Below are 15,743 nucleotides of genomic sequence, written 5' to 3'. Positions count from 1 at the left end.
GAGAATGTCTGTGATAAAATGGTTTTGTCTAGAGTGATGTTTTCTATTCCACACTATACTGGTTTTTACAACTGATGCATCGTTTAAACAGTGGCAAAAGGAAACATCTAAGATTGTATGTGTGTGGGGAAAACAGGAGTTAAACATAAGATGTTAAAAGATGCAAAGGAAAAAGGAGAATTGGGTTTACCTGATTTGAATTTATATTTTGCAGCTTGCTAATTAGTTTGGACAAAAGAGTGGTTGTTGCTGAGAAATGGAGTTAAAAAACCTTAGACCTAATATTTGGATGAGATCGATACGTGTGGTATAATAAAGTCAAGGTTAATGAATATTTTAAAAATGACTATGTTAAACATGCCATATTGAGAATATGGTATAAATAAATGTTTTCAGGTTGTACCTAAAAACATTGCAAAAAACATTTCAGTACAAAAAGTAAGAAATAATAAGGCAAAAAAATAATAATGGCCCACATACTATGAAATACTAGAATTCTCTCAAGGAAAATTTATATACTAGTAATACTCTAGTATAATATACTGTACTAGTGGTATAATATACTAGTGCTCCAATATTTGAGGGGCTACCAGAGAGGAGTGGGGTCAAGCTATTTTCCAAAGGACCTGAAGGCCAGACAAGGAATAATGGATGGAAACTGACCAAGGAGAGATTCAACCTAGAAATAAGGAGAAATTTTCTGACAGTGAGATCAATCAACCAATGGAACAGCTTGCCTTTGGAACTTGTGGGAGCTTTCAAGAAGAGACTGGACTGCCATCTGTCAAAAATGGTGTAGGGTCTACTTGGGTGGGGGGTTGGACTAGATGACCTACAAGGTCCCTTCCAACTCTGTTAATCTGTACCTGTATCTCTTATGTTTCTTTGATTGCTTGTAATCTTCAGTTGGGCTGAATCAACATATCTCAAGTATGCTAAACTTACAGATAAATTAACTTACAGAATGTGCCCAAAATTCAGGACCCATGCTTTCATGGGATTGAAATTTGGTGAAGCTATGGACATTTTAATCCTGCTACACTGTCACAGTCACATATTCATAACTTCCAAGAATGCCTGCCAACTTCCCTCAAGGAAAGTCAGTGGGAAAGCCATCAGGAAGTTAGAAGGTGCTCTGGCTCCCACTGTTTTTTGGGGGAGAGATTTGCCTATTCCTGGTCATATTGATACTTTCTTTAGTAAAGAAAGAAGGATCTCTGAAGTAATGATCCAACAGGTCACAGGTTATATAGTACAAAGCAGTGGTGAAATCCATTTTTTTTTTACTACCAGTTCTGTGGGCATGGCTTGGTGGACATGGCAGGGTAAGATTTTGCAAAATCTCCATTCCCACCCCACTCTGGGGCCAGCCAGAGGTGGTATTTGCCGGTTCTCCAACTACTCAAAATTTCCGCTACTGGTTCTCCAGAACCTGTCAGAACCTGTTGGATTTCACCCCTGGTACAAAGTAAAATCGAAAGAATACCTGATGGCAGAGGGACATAGTTGGTCAATGTTCCCCTATTTACAGTTATCAAAAAAATTCAAAGTAGATAAAAGAATTTATGGTATTGAATATTCTGAATTGTAAAAGGAATCTATACAAACAATGAGCCTATTACTGCAGATTTCTTTAAATTTGAAACAGATTGAACAATGGGAAAATGTGTGGTTGAACGGATTGCTATAATCTTAAACATCATTTATAAAATGGTATATGATAAATTATCTAGAATGTGTACCTGTACTTCAAATCTATATTGGAAATATGGACAAGGTAAGTCATTTAATCATGCCTGGTGGCCATGCAAAAAAAACCCCAAACCATAGATTTTGATTATTTTTTTGCAATGATTTTGCACTGATTTAAGGGATTTAAAAGATTAATATGCAATTGAAACCAAACTTTTCCTCTTGGGAATGATAATGAACAGCTGAAAAAAAGTTGTAACTTGTTTTTTACATAACCACAGTGAGTTTATTGTAGATATAATGATGGAAAGATTTGGCAAGAGCTACGACAGAGGAATATTGATAGAACTTGATCAATGACGAAACTGACCTGTTTGATTAGAAAAAAACAATATCTGCATTTATTACTGACAGGTAACTCACTATAGTTTTTTGCATGAAACATTAAATTAAACATTAAATTAAAATTAATGTATGATGTATGGTTTTGAGTAGACAGATTATACAAAGAGGCTAATCATGATGTAATTTTAGAGAAAGAAGTAAAATTCAACTGAACTTATAACTGCTGTATAGAAGATTGGAAGCAATTTTTATATATTTTAAACATATAAAATATATAAAAACTACACACATGGGCATAGAGTTTTAATATACTTTTAATATATTGTCTTTTCTTTTACCTTTTTTTTACTTGAGTTTTGTGTTTTATTTCTCTTTTAAACAATGATAGAAGGCACCAAGATATAACACTACTACTTCTCTCTGCTACCATCTTGTGGTTATCCAAATTAATGTATCATATATCCAATAGCTCTAGTTTCCCATCCAAGCGTTAATAAAGCTTAGTGTTTATTTTGTTTGTTTGTTTGATTTCAAGCAGCCAATGTCAGCTTGGTGCTGCCATCTGCCATGAACTCTGAGGGCAAACAGTATAGCTGTGCAAATATTCCAAAAAATATTTTGCTTTGATCGAAGTTTGACTGAAGCCTGATGTGAAGGTGTTTCACAAAGCAAGGTGGGTTACGTGGCTTCTAAGATCAAAGCAAAATATTTGCAGTGTTACACCTTGATTCACAAAAAGTTTTGACAAAGCCTATGAAGGCTGCATTACATCTCCTACAGAGATTGCTCACCAATGGCTCTGGTAACATCTGTGGAGGACACAAGCTATGCAAACTACCGGTATGTCAGAAATCTATCTTCATTTTTTTCCCCCAAATGCCTTTACCAAACCCAAAGGCAGCGTTAAGTGAGAGAGAGAGAAAGGAGGAAGCTTCAAGACATCGACAGCGTTTCTCTGAAACAATCCCAATTGCTTCCTTACTTCACAAAAAGAATCAAGTTGAATCTTGTTGAAACAATCTAGATTTCCTTACAGAATCATCATAAATAATTGCATTATATGTTCATAAATAAATACATTATGTATACAATATGTTTCCTATTTTGAAGTACCTTAGGAATCTGGAATACATTTATATATTTGTTAGTTGTCTATCCTGACTTTCCTTCAGTTGCTCAAGACAGTGTATACTGTAGAGTGCAGGGTTGTCAAACTCAAGGCCTGTGGGCCAGATCTGGCCCGCGAGGCCACCCTGGAAACAGCGAAGAATTGTCCCGTGGTGCTTCTGCCAGTGAAAATGGGCTTCCAAGCTCCGTATTCAGCTGCCAAGGCCTCCTGCAACCCTCTGCCAGTGAAAATGGAGCTCGGGAGTGCCGCACACTGGAAGAGGGTTGCAGGAGGCTGCCACAGCCTAAAATGGAGTTCAGAAGCCTGTTTTCGCTGGCAAAACTCTTGGGCCACCCCAGGCGCCGACAGGAGTGACATCAAGCTGGCCACCCCCCCTGACCATACCCACCCTGGCCCACCGAGGTTAAACACAACCCTGATGTGGCCCTCAGTGAAATCAGATTTGACACTCCTGCTGTAGAGCATTCTCTCATTTATTTTGTTTCTCACAACCACTACTATGTAAGGTTAGTTGGGATAAGAGGGAATGACTAGCCCCAAATGACCTAGATGATTTCTGTGGCCAAAAGATAGACTTGAAAGTTAGTTTTCCCAATGCTAGTCTAACATCATTACCACCTCATTCCATTTTTATTAAAAACATATCCAATGCATTACTTTAGAAAATAAAATTTTAAAAGACAATAATCTGGGGCTAAATTAACCAGCAGATTAACACAATTTCTTCAGAAGGTTTGTACTCACTTAACCTTGCATTCAAGCAAAGTGTCAAGTCTTCAAGGTCTATTTAGAGAACAGATAGTACAGGGCAATTCAAACCTCTGGAAAATATTATTCTAGAAAGCAGGTACCATGACACAAACAGTACCTTGCCAATGTTATGGTAAGCAGTGCAGTTGATATAGATGTATTGTGGTCCACCTATAATTTAGCTCACACTGAATTCTCAATTAAGTGCAGCTTCTAATGTAAAGTACTAGTCCATGAGCAAGGTGACTAAAGTATGAATGAAGATTCGTTGTCCAGGAAAGAGCAAAATTGGTGTATAAGTCAGAGTAAAAGTCATACAGGCCACAGCCACCATCTTCCCTTTGAAATGGAGCTGGAGAGTCCGGGGGACTCCAAATTGATGGACTGCAACCCCATTCAGAACTAAATGAGAAAAATCCATAGTGCAAGTTCCAGGAATACACAGCCCCTCTGTCTTCTCAGGGATGAATTTAAATCTGTTCTTCCTCATCCAGATTTCAACAGCCTTCAGTCACTGAAATAGGATCAAAAGGGCTGACACATTTTTACACCTATAAAACTGAATAGAAAATTATTGCTTTGTTTCTGAATATGTCACACTGATTATACCCGTAACGGAATAAGAAGAAATAAAGCTTAAACTATTGTATAACTATTCTGTTGCTCTGAAGATTATAAAATTATTGAAAGCAAAAAGAGTGTAAAAATAATTCTTTTGCAAGCATTTCCTTTTCACAAGGCCTAACTTATATATGCAGACATTCTAAAAAGATATTTTACAAACCATTTTAGTCTTTCAAATCATAAAAGTCAAAACCACATCGCTAATCAATTTCTTTCTAATGGCTTTCTAGAAAAATTAAATTATTAAATGACTACATATAAATAAACAACAGGATGATATTTTATATCTAAATTTGTTTATAAGGCAGGTATTATTTCATAAAATGAAAATAGTAGCTAAAGAGAACAAATAAGAAGTTGAAGGAAATGTTTTCAAATTCAAGTATTTATTTACATTAAGATGAAAAGGGAGATAACAAAACATTTTTAAATGAAACCTGTACAGCTCATGTATATAAAATAATCATTTCAATTAGAATAGCAAAAAGTCTAATCCATTCCTATGCTCTAAACTGCATTATCTATGAAATGCAAATGACAATGAAAAAGCATCTTGACTTTAACCTGACATCTTAAGCTAAGTGTGTAAAGTAGCATAACTACGGGAATGTTTTACAAGGATTAATCCTTCCCATCGGAGTCTCTCACCTGAGCAAAGATAAGTACCTATCTATATGTCATGTGGAAAGATTTTAACTAGACTAAAGTTCATGTGCTTTACTTATGCACATATTTGTTTAGAAGACAGATGTTAATGAACCTCTCATGGAACTTAAATGTTCCAAGAACACTTGTCAGTCAGTTTTAAGTGAGCTGAATTCTTGATATAGTTGGCAACAGAGATGCTTGGTGAGCATCTGTCAGCTATGGTGCAATATATATGGGCTTTTAAAATAAAAATAAAATCAATTGCATTCCTCTCCAAAACCAATCTGAGTACTATCTGCTTATTAAAATTTGAAATGCACTCAAGGTTGATTTTTAAAAAAAGGAAGAGGACATCTGCAAGAAATAGATTTCCTTGCCTTCTCAGTTAATTGTTGTTTTAATAAAGATAGGTATTTATCTCTGAGCTAATTTAGCAGTGATCATTTACAAAGTATCTTGATACAGTATATCCATAATTATTTCACTTACATTCTCAATTTATTTAGAAGTTCACTACAGTTCCTTAAATAAGGAAGTTTAAAGTTAAGAATACAGAAAGTGATCTTTGAGTATGATTCATTTGTATAGGTTTAGGGCTAAAATGATCTTAAGAGATATGGGGGGGAAAAACTTATTATATCAGTCACTATAGGCAAAATGTTGGAATTGCAGGCTGAAAAAACCAACCCAGTAATTACTCTTTATAGGATGATTTTGTGCTTGTAAGTACAGAATATTTATATCTCTATCACCCAATTATACATTGAATCATAGGTCTGGAAGGGACGTTGGAATTCTAGTTCATGCGCCATCCCAGAGAAATGATTGTCCAATCTTTTCTTGAAAAACTTTAGTAGTGGAGCATCCACAACTCCAGAAGGCAAGCTGTTCCATTGGTTCACTGCTATCACTTTCAGGAACTTTTTCCTCGGTTCCAGATAGGATTTCTCTTTAACAAGCTTCCACTCATTTTTCTCATCCAGCCCTCTGATGCTTTGGAGAATAAGTCAACTCCCACATCTCTGTGACTCCCCCTTAAGTACTCAAGGATAGCTGTCTTCTATTAGATAGCCTAGACATACCAAGTTGCCCTAACCATTCATCATACGATTTAGTCTTCAGAACCATGATCATCTTTGCTGGTCTTCTACTGCAATGCTTTCTACATGGGGCTCCCCTTGAAGAGCACCCGGAGACTTCAGTTAGTTCAGAACGCGGCTGCGCGGGTTATTGAGGGAGCGGTTCGGAGCTCCCACATAACACCTATCCTGCGCAGACTGCACTGGCTACCTGTTGTTTTCCGGGTGCGCTTCAAGGTATTGGTTACCACCTTTAAAGCGCTCCATGGCTTAGGACCGGGCCATCTACAGGACCGTCTACTGCCGGCCTCTATCTCCCATCGTCCGGTGCGCTCCCACAGAGAGGGACTCCTCAGGGTGCCGTCAGCCAAACAGTGTCGACTGGCAGCCCCCAGGGGGAGGGCCTTCTCTGTGGGGGCTCCGACCCTGTGGAACGAACTTCCCCTCGGACTTCGACAATTACCTGACCTTAGGACCTTTCGCTGCGAACTTAAAACTTATTTATTTCGTATGGCTGGACTAGCTTGATTTTTACCTTTGAATTTTAATTGAATTTGATGGGTTTTTAAAGTTTTGTAATTTTATGGGGGAGTGTGTTATTTTAACATTTGGGCAAATTTAAATTAGTTTTTTAAGGGATGTTTTTAACTATTGTGTGTATCTGTATTTTATCTGCCTGTTCACCGCCCTGAGTTCTTCGGGAGAAGGGCGGTATACAAATTAAAATATTCATAAAAATATTCATATTCATTCACTCTATGGTCTCAGCATCTTTTTTGTATCCTGGCTTCACTAGTAACACAGCATAGAGCATATTATCACTTCACATGATCTTGATGCTCTCCCTTTGATGCAGCCTAGGATTGAATTGGCCACCTTAGCAGCTGTAGCATCCTGATGGCTCACACTTAAGTGTAGTCTTCTAGGATGTGTAGATCCCTCTCTGTCATGTACTATATATTCTATTCCTGTGCTTTTGGTTTTGCCTGTCTAAGTGTAGGACCTTACTTTTCTCCTCAGTGAACTGCATCGTGTTGATGTAGGCCTATTTCACTACTCTGTCAAGATCCTTCTGCATCTTGAGTCTAACTTCCAAATTGTTAGCAGCTTTTCCACTCAGCTTTGTGTTGTCTGCAGATTGGATAAGCTCCCCTTCTATCACCTTATCTAGGTCATTTATTGAAGAACACTGGGCCCAAAACAGAACCTTGAGGTACCACATTGCATGCTTCTCTTCAAGTAGATGTAGTTCCATTGAAGGCTACACAATTTATATGATTTAACACTGTTTAGTTAATAAAGTAGGCCATGATTTTCATGATGCTTACTACTAGGAAGCATCGTAAACTGCTATGAGTCACAACATTTGGCAGAATAAAAATCTGATAAATTGCATTGCTAATATTTATGTGTCAAGGCAAATATAAACCCCACTGAATTTAACAGGCTTACACTCTGAAATTTTGTTCTGGAATTGCAATCTTTAACCCTTTTACTTATTAGATTTAATGGTGAATTATACTCCAAAATAAAAACCTGGTAAATGGCAACATCAATTGTATCTGAGGAAAAAAATCATGTTAGGATGCAAATCTTTCTAGAAATGTTAACCTCTGACGTAGAGGATTTTCTTTTATTAGCTGAATCCAAAAGCAAACAAGAGCTGTTTTTGCAATTCAATGGCAAAACAAAACAATATCTGCATATATTTACAATATTTTTCCAGATACTATGTTTCAATTGATATGTAGATATGCAGTTTCTGTTGTATGAGTTTTTGTTTATATTTATGCTTGGATATTTATGCTTATATATTGCCCTATAATCAACTATTTTGTTTTTTAAGATTTTACTATTAGTTTGACTGATACATATTTTTTGTTAAGATCTTTATTTTCAAAATAATGTTTTTAATTAAAATGTATTCTTTTTAAAAACACTAAAAAGAATAAAACATGTCAAAAATATATATGCTGCACAATGCCATTCTTTTCTATTATTATAAACTGATCACTATATTTTTAATTATGTACAATAAGTCATATTCAAAATAGATTGAAAAGAAAAAGTGTATCTGAAAAGTAATATATACACAACAGCAACATTGTAATTACGCAAAGGCACATAATGATATATAATGCAAATTTTATTAAAGGATAAAGGTGGTAATTTTTCAGTAGAAGGAACCGTTTATACTGTATATTGTATCCAGCTACATGCTGTGTCAATAGCAAACAGTTAAGTCTAGCCTCTTCGTCATTATTTCCATTAGCAACATGAACTCTTGCAGAGAAATAATCAGCTGTACTTCTTTTACAAACTTCCTTCCGATATTGGTTGCATTTTGGGTATAAATATAATCCATAGATTTATCTAGTTGGAATTAATTGAAATAAATCCTGGGAGGGACATTTTCGCTTCTTCTCCAATGGGGACATAAGGATATCAGAAGCATTCTCTTCTATTTTTACATTAGCTGCACTTTAGCAATCTCTGTACGGTGACACAAACCAGGTTCTGAAACAAGCCAGATTTGTATCCAATGCAAAGAAATTTGTCTGATTCAAATCAACTATAATCAAAATAATCTGCACTTTGTGGGATCTGCATGAAATGGTATGTTGTAGATCAAAGAAAATAGAAATGAAAGCTTCTGAACTCTTCATTATAACCATGTGATAGGGAAAGATGAGAAGGGAGACACGAGCCTGAGATTTAACTAGGCTCATTCTTATTCCGATGCATTACAATCTAAAACTCTGATGGTAGCCATTATTTCAGCAGCAATGTTATATTCCTGGAGTAATAATTGCATGAAACCTGTCTGTTTCAGCATTTTTAAAATCAAAACATAAAATTGCATGCAAAACATGGGAAGAAGAAATATACATCCTTTTCATGCTTATTTATTTAAATATTTAAAATATTTATATAGCTACATAATTGCAATTCCAGATGTCATATGTCAAGTAAACCTGGAAAAGAATAATATGTGAAAGTAAAAAATAAATAAATAAACTGAAGAAATGGAATCCATAATCAACATCAAATACAACATTCTGCTAAGGTTAAACTAACATGCACTTTACCTCCCAGAAAATCTATTGTCCTGCCTCTCACTGGGGAAAAGCCCCATTTTTAAAAGCTTTCTGGAAAATTAGAAAGGGTCTTTTTTTGGGGTGGGGAGGAGAGTAGAATAAGATTGTTGTAAAGAGCAGATGCTTATATAGTCTGAGATAGATGACAGGTTTAAAATTTGTATTTCAACAGTCTCTTACATACTGTATTTAAGCTACTATTTTAATATGACTCTTAATGCAAAACGATGCAAAATAATTTCTATAACACAAAATACAAAGTCTATAAGTTCTAATGGAGAGTTGTCTTCAGCATTTACCCACTTTTGTTAGTGTGTAAATAATGAATATCTTCAGGCTGTTTTAATTTTTATAAATGAATTTATGTATACTAAAACCAGTATCGAGAATTCTGAAAATTGCCTGTTCTACAACAGTGAGAATAGGTTAAAGTTTTTACTAATTGGATAAACAGTTTCTTTTTCAATTGCTCAGAAGGATAAAAGTATCTTATCCAACAACTGTGTTGTGAACAAAGTGTCAGTGTGTTACATAACTACACATAGCTCGTATTCCTAAAATATTACTTCAGTTAAACTAACATTTTTTGAAATATTTGTCTTTTAGTATAGGAGCATAAGTATCATCAAGAAATTATTATTTAGTTAAGCATCAGGAATCTAATATAAGATGCAAAATTATTTGTACCATTCTTTGATTTGTTTGCAAACATTTAATTCACTGCACAATTAACACCTCTCCTTTAGTTTCAAAGTCCCACATTAACCACTTGCTCCTACAATTTGGAAACCATAAATTCTTCCATTCTGTTCTGGTAATTGCAAAATATATATTTATTATTATCTGTTTTCTATACAGGATGGAAAAAACAATTAAAAGGCCAAATTAAAAAAATTATTACATATCCAGATAAATATTAAAAAGAAACTAAGATAGCAAAGTGCAAAATATAAATTTTAAAACAACGGTAAATTAAGTTGTGCTTGCACAACGTTTTAAGCTGAAATGGTTAATTTTACATTTTGAAACTCAAAACAAAACATCCCATGTCCTCCAAATTCAGGACAAGACATGATGCTATTCGTCATGTTCTGATGTTTTCTGTCCCACAGTTGGCTTTTCTTCTCTCCAAGTGATAGATGTTTGTGAGGCACAAGCTACTAATGGAAACTCAGGCCCCATTCTTGCAGAACTGCAAGGTTGAAAACAAACACAAATATGTAACAGTAGCTACCTTTTACTATCTCTTTGGAGAAACTAAGCAGAAATCAACCTTGAAGACCAGGGTAAAATAGTTACAGATGAACACCAATTGATTGATTATATCAAGCATATTCATAACTTTTTTCAATAATTCCAAAGCACAGCTCTTTCATGGAAAGAGGTGCAAATTAATTTCTGCTCATCCTATAAAGATGGTTGCTCTGTTTTTTTACAATGATACACTCCAGTAGGAAATTTAGTCTTCATAGATTGTAGTGTAATCTTTCTTGTGTTCTGTGTTTTGTGTTCATGCATGCTGCCAAATAAAAAACTGTGCTTTGGCAATTTATTGAGACCTGCTTTTTTGCCGGCAAGTTGACAAGGGTAATGAACATGTGCACAAGTCAATTCTAAAGTCAATAGCTAAAAAAGTATATTATTCCTATTCAATCATTTGTGGATTGTTTGCAAAATTTAATCCATCAGTTTTATTCCTGTTCGTGCTTCTCTGTAAAAGCATTCCTATTTTTGCTTTCGCTATATGTTATGAGATTTTTTAAAAAGTGATTATTTTCAAAAATCATTATCTTGGCTGACTTTGTATAAATTGATCAGTAAATAAAACTCTAAATGTGATACCACCCAATCAACATCTATAATGCTAGGATGAGAACTAAAACAGGAAGCGAAGAACCTTGTTTTGTGTTCCTATTGGTCTCTATGTCAAAACTCCAAATATTTCAAGTTTTGCACCGCTGGCAAATGGAACATCCAAAATATTTCAAAGTCCATATTTTAAACATTAAAAGTATAGGAACAAAACTTTCAGGATGGAATTCAGAAAAAAGTATGTTGCGGTTCCCCTTTTTAACATATATCTTTAAGGTTGCTTCATGATATAAAGATAATTAGTTTAAGTAGAAATCAAAGTGACCTTCCTATGGAAAATTCCAAACTACAGACACAAAAAAATCCTTCTCCGAAGACTCAGTCAATGCATTTCAAATACAACATTGCAAGAAATCCTCTTTTCTATAAAATCAATGAATTGGTAGAAAAGTAGAATAGCGTTCAGTCTATTAATGACTGTCACTAACATGGCTTTTGATTAAAAATTTCTGAAAGATGGTTCAGTACAAAACTTACTGAACTAGATTAGCCAAGCTAGTCTAGCTTTATGTTTTGCAGCAGCCATACCAGGTAATTCCAGAGGCTTGATAGACTACAAATATTTTATTAGAATAAAATTCCAAGGCAGTATTTTGTTATAACTTATATGAATTCAGTTTATAACATTTCACCACAGTTATTCCTTTCTTATTTTGATCACCACTTTAAAAGAAGAACTTGGGAATCTTTTTCTTCCCAAAACAGCTTTATTGCTATAGCAACTAACCTAATTGGTTTCCTACAGGTATCTCCTTCAACCATCCATTGGGTGGAGCTACTATCCCTAAGTATAAACCGAAGAGTTAAGGGAAGAAAATAATCCTTTCCTCATCTTTCATATTACAAGAAACCAAGAAAATAAACGATGCATTTTCTGATAATTAAAAAGCAAAAACACCCTATAGGAGAGCCCTTTTTGTATGCTAAATTTGTTAATCAAAACAAATTATTTCCTTCTGTAAAATATATATATTTTAATAGGGAAAGAAGGAAGAGAACCATTATTTCAAGTCATGTTGAAATTTACTTCAAATTTTAAAATATCCACTGATCCATTATATTCAGTTATATTTTAAACCTGTCTTTGCTGTCAGATTAGCTGAGTGTTTGGAATACAGCTGTCATATCCATAACACATAAGTGCATTTTAAAAAAAATGAACACAGGTATGTAAGTATAGGCATAGAAGTGTTCATTATCTTTCCATTTGAATTATAAAAAAAGTAGAGATGTTAATGATTGATCTTAATTTTGTAATAAAACATGTTTCAAGTATCCTGTTAAAGGTAATAGGATTCTATAGAAACTATACTGACATATTTTGTCCATATTTCATTCCTAATATTCTTCTGAATTTAAAAGCCATTTAATACAAAGGTCTTTAAGCAGTATGGCAGTCAGATTACATGTGAATTATATCATCATATTCGAAGCTGTACATTCAGTTATTAAGATACTGAAATAATGGAAGTAGTGAAGTGTCTTGACACTGTATATTTTAGGCTAGGGAATGCTCTGCTCATAGTTGTGCAGAATATATATTCATCGTGCTTAGCAAAGATTAACCTGGGATCTGCAAAAAAGAGTTTAACTGTAATTTAAAAACTCATTATTTAGAAATTATGAGATAGCATTTCGGGCTAATAAGAGATAGGCAAGTGGACAAAAATCTATGAAATAAGAATTATAATACTGAAGGTTTTGAAAAAAACAACAGCACTGTCCTTCCTAAATACAAATGTTAAAAGTATCAATACCCAAATATATTTTAAAGTTATTGAAAAGTATTTGTCAATTGGTATAATCTTTACATTACACATAGTGCACTAACATGCAAGATATATATGACACAATTTAACACAGTATTTTAACATATATTTTATTAAATGCAAGAGCATGAAGACTAAAATGTTATCTTACCCAAAGTAGTGCATGTGATCTTACATGCAGAATTTGATAATTATAATTTTTTATATTATAGAAATATACACTAAGCTTTAAAAGTACAATGAAACACAAACTCAGTATTAAGAATCCCATCCTTACCTTAAAGAGAAAATTTCACCAATGTAGCAATGCTCAGAAAGTTTCGTAATCATCACAAATAAAGAACCCTTAATAAATTGCTGTTAGTTTTAAAGAGATTTATAATCCACTAACCATCCAACTTTAGTTATGGTAAAGAAACTGTGTTTCAAATCTATTTTGCTTCAAGAAAAGTCAACATAAGATCTTTTTCCCCCATCGACAAATTTGTATTACAGCTGTCAATAATAAATTCTGTCAAATTCATGCTTGCTAAGAAGTATATTTCATTATATTAAATCACATTTAGATTATACTTTAAAAAAATATGTTTTCCATACTCTGATAATAGCCAAAAGCTTCTAAACAAAATTTATTTATAATAAATAAATAATTTTACAGTCTTTTGAACTCCATCCTCTGGTACTTAATACTTCTGACTCTACCCCAGAAACAACTGGTTATAAGCTATAATAAAACAGATGATAAATTTAACTAAGGATGCTTTGTGATACCATAACATTTGCAGTAGGAACAAGTTCTATCACTAAGGAATATCATCATAAGCATTTTTTTTCCCAAGAATCCTAAATGTATGAGAAGGGGAGACTTGGACATGGAGAAGAATAAAGACAGAAATATGCACCAATAATAAAAAATGTAAGTAGTAGTAAATATAGAACATCTGGATTGCACTGGTGTTGGCATATTTTGTTAGGTTTTCAACAGCGGTAAGGAAATGCAAAACATTTCCAAAACATTTGGAAACAATCACTGTTTTTAACCAAGTTTAATACAAAACATTGCTTTGAACCTATTTTAACTTTTTGGAAACAGCCTGGCCTATAAAATATAACGTGGTCCATTTTAAGTCAAGAAAGCCAAATAGAAAGAAATACACGGGATTTGTCATCTGCTGAATCTATACTTACTGCAATAAGCAATTAAAAGGCCAACCAAGATCATGACTGCCCAGAAAGTTGAGGATGCACTCGGCAGGACGTTGGCATCTTTCCTACTGCTTCGCTTAAGAGATGGAGCCATTGAAGCCATAAGTCCCCCAAAGCCAAAAAAAAGAGAGGGGGAGGGAGACTCAAGGTAAGTTTCACAAGCCAGGACTCCCTCGCCTTTCGACGCACCTAATCCCAAATAGAAACATCTTAGAGGAGGACCACAGGATTTGGCTGTCAGCAATCATCCTGAGGTGTCCAGAGGGGTCTCTTCAGCCCAGCCAAACCAGAAGACATTTTGTTTCAGCGGGCGACGACCTCTTAAAGCCCGGTTTCTCCTCCTCCTCCTCCTCCTCCCCTTCGAGGATGGAGATTCATCGGCAACCACCACCAACTTTTCCCTTCTAAGAGCGGAGGGAAGGAGGCAGGCAAGGCTGCCTTTCCACGAGCCTTTCAAGCCGCCCGTCGGCGCCAAGCGGCGTTTGGTTCTTCGCTTTCCTCGGGGAAAGATCCCAGACGGGGCGCGGCAGCAGAAGCCAAGGCGATCGGCGGCTGGGTGCCTAGTGGCGAACCCTCCCGCGAGTCCCGAGCGAAGGGGCGCCGCGCGTGCGCATCCACGCGCGCCCCAGCAAGCGGGCAAGCTGCCCGCCCGCCCGGAAAGAAGGAAGGAAGGAAGGGAAGGGAAGGTCGCTACCCGAAGGCGCAGAAGGCTGGGCTCCAGGAGGGCACGGCAGGCAGGGGCATGCCTCTGAGGGCGCGAGGGGAAGGCGAGGAAGGGCCCGAACCACGGCGACCAGCTGCCGGAGGTCCCCGGAAAGGTTGTCCCGCTCGACCGCCTTCCTTCCCCACGGACGGCAAACTTCTCGCGCCGCTCCCCTCAGCACTTGTAGCTCCGTCCAGAGGGAGCCTTGGCCGCACGGCAGAGGTAGCCCCCTTTTGAGGGCAAGGGTTAGCCGAGCCCGCCCACTGGTGCCGCCTTGCTCTCCGCAGCCTCCGACGACGCCTTGCTTTCCCCTCGGGGCGAGCAGGGCAGCGACACCCAGCTTGGCCACCTTGGCCGGACGGACGGGCGGGCTGGCTGGCCGCCGCCTCTGCTGCTGCTGCCGCCGCTGCCGCCAGTCCTCCAGCCGCTCGATTCCTCGGGCTCCGTAGCGATCTGCAGCGCAGACCCGGCGCTTTCCCCGTCCGCAGAGCGGCGGCTCCTTTTCGCTTTCTGTCCGGCAGTCCCGTCGGCGCGGAGCGCACTCAGCTCCCCACCCCTTTTGCCGAGGGTGCCTTCGTTGGGGACTCCGGCTGACGGACGCCCCCCCCCCACCTCCACCCTTTAACGCCGCCCTCGGCCCGCCTCGCGCGCGCGCTCCCTCACCGAGGCTGGCGCGCGGAGGCCAGGCGGGTGCGCGCGCGCGCGCGCGCTTGCTTCCCACAGCCCTCGAGCGGCTTCGGAGCTTCTCGCACGCGGCTGTTGCCCGGCTCTTCGTGCCGCCCCTCCCTCCTTTGCTGCGGTCTTTAGTGGCGGGAGTGGGGTAGAGTG

The 15,743-nt window shown here is 37.2% G+C and overlaps 1 protein-coding gene across 1 annotated transcript in view; it reads right to left on the bottom strand.

Moving 5' to 3' along the window:
• Positions 1–15,474, bottom strand: part of TAFA5 (TAFA chemokine like family member 5) — a 416,270-nt gene extending 400,796 nt beyond the window's left edge. The window contains exon 1 of the mRNA XM_058190810.1: positions 14,195–15,474. Within this exon, the coding sequence (XP_058046793.1) occupies positions 14,195–14,315 (121 nt within the window). The 5' untranslated portion in view covers positions 14,316–15,474. The remainder of the gene's footprint in view (positions 1–14,194) is intronic.
• Positions 15,475–15,743: the final 269 nt, after the last annotated feature.

Source organism: Ahaetulla prasina, chromosome 7 (assembly GCF_028640845.1).
Source record: "Ahaetulla prasina isolate Xishuangbanna chromosome 7, ASM2864084v1, whole genome shotgun sequence".
Classification (NCBI taxonomy): Eukaryota; Metazoa; Chordata; class Lepidosauria; order Squamata; family Colubridae; genus Ahaetulla; species Ahaetulla prasina.
This window is presented reverse-complemented; position numbering and strand designations above follow the sequence as displayed.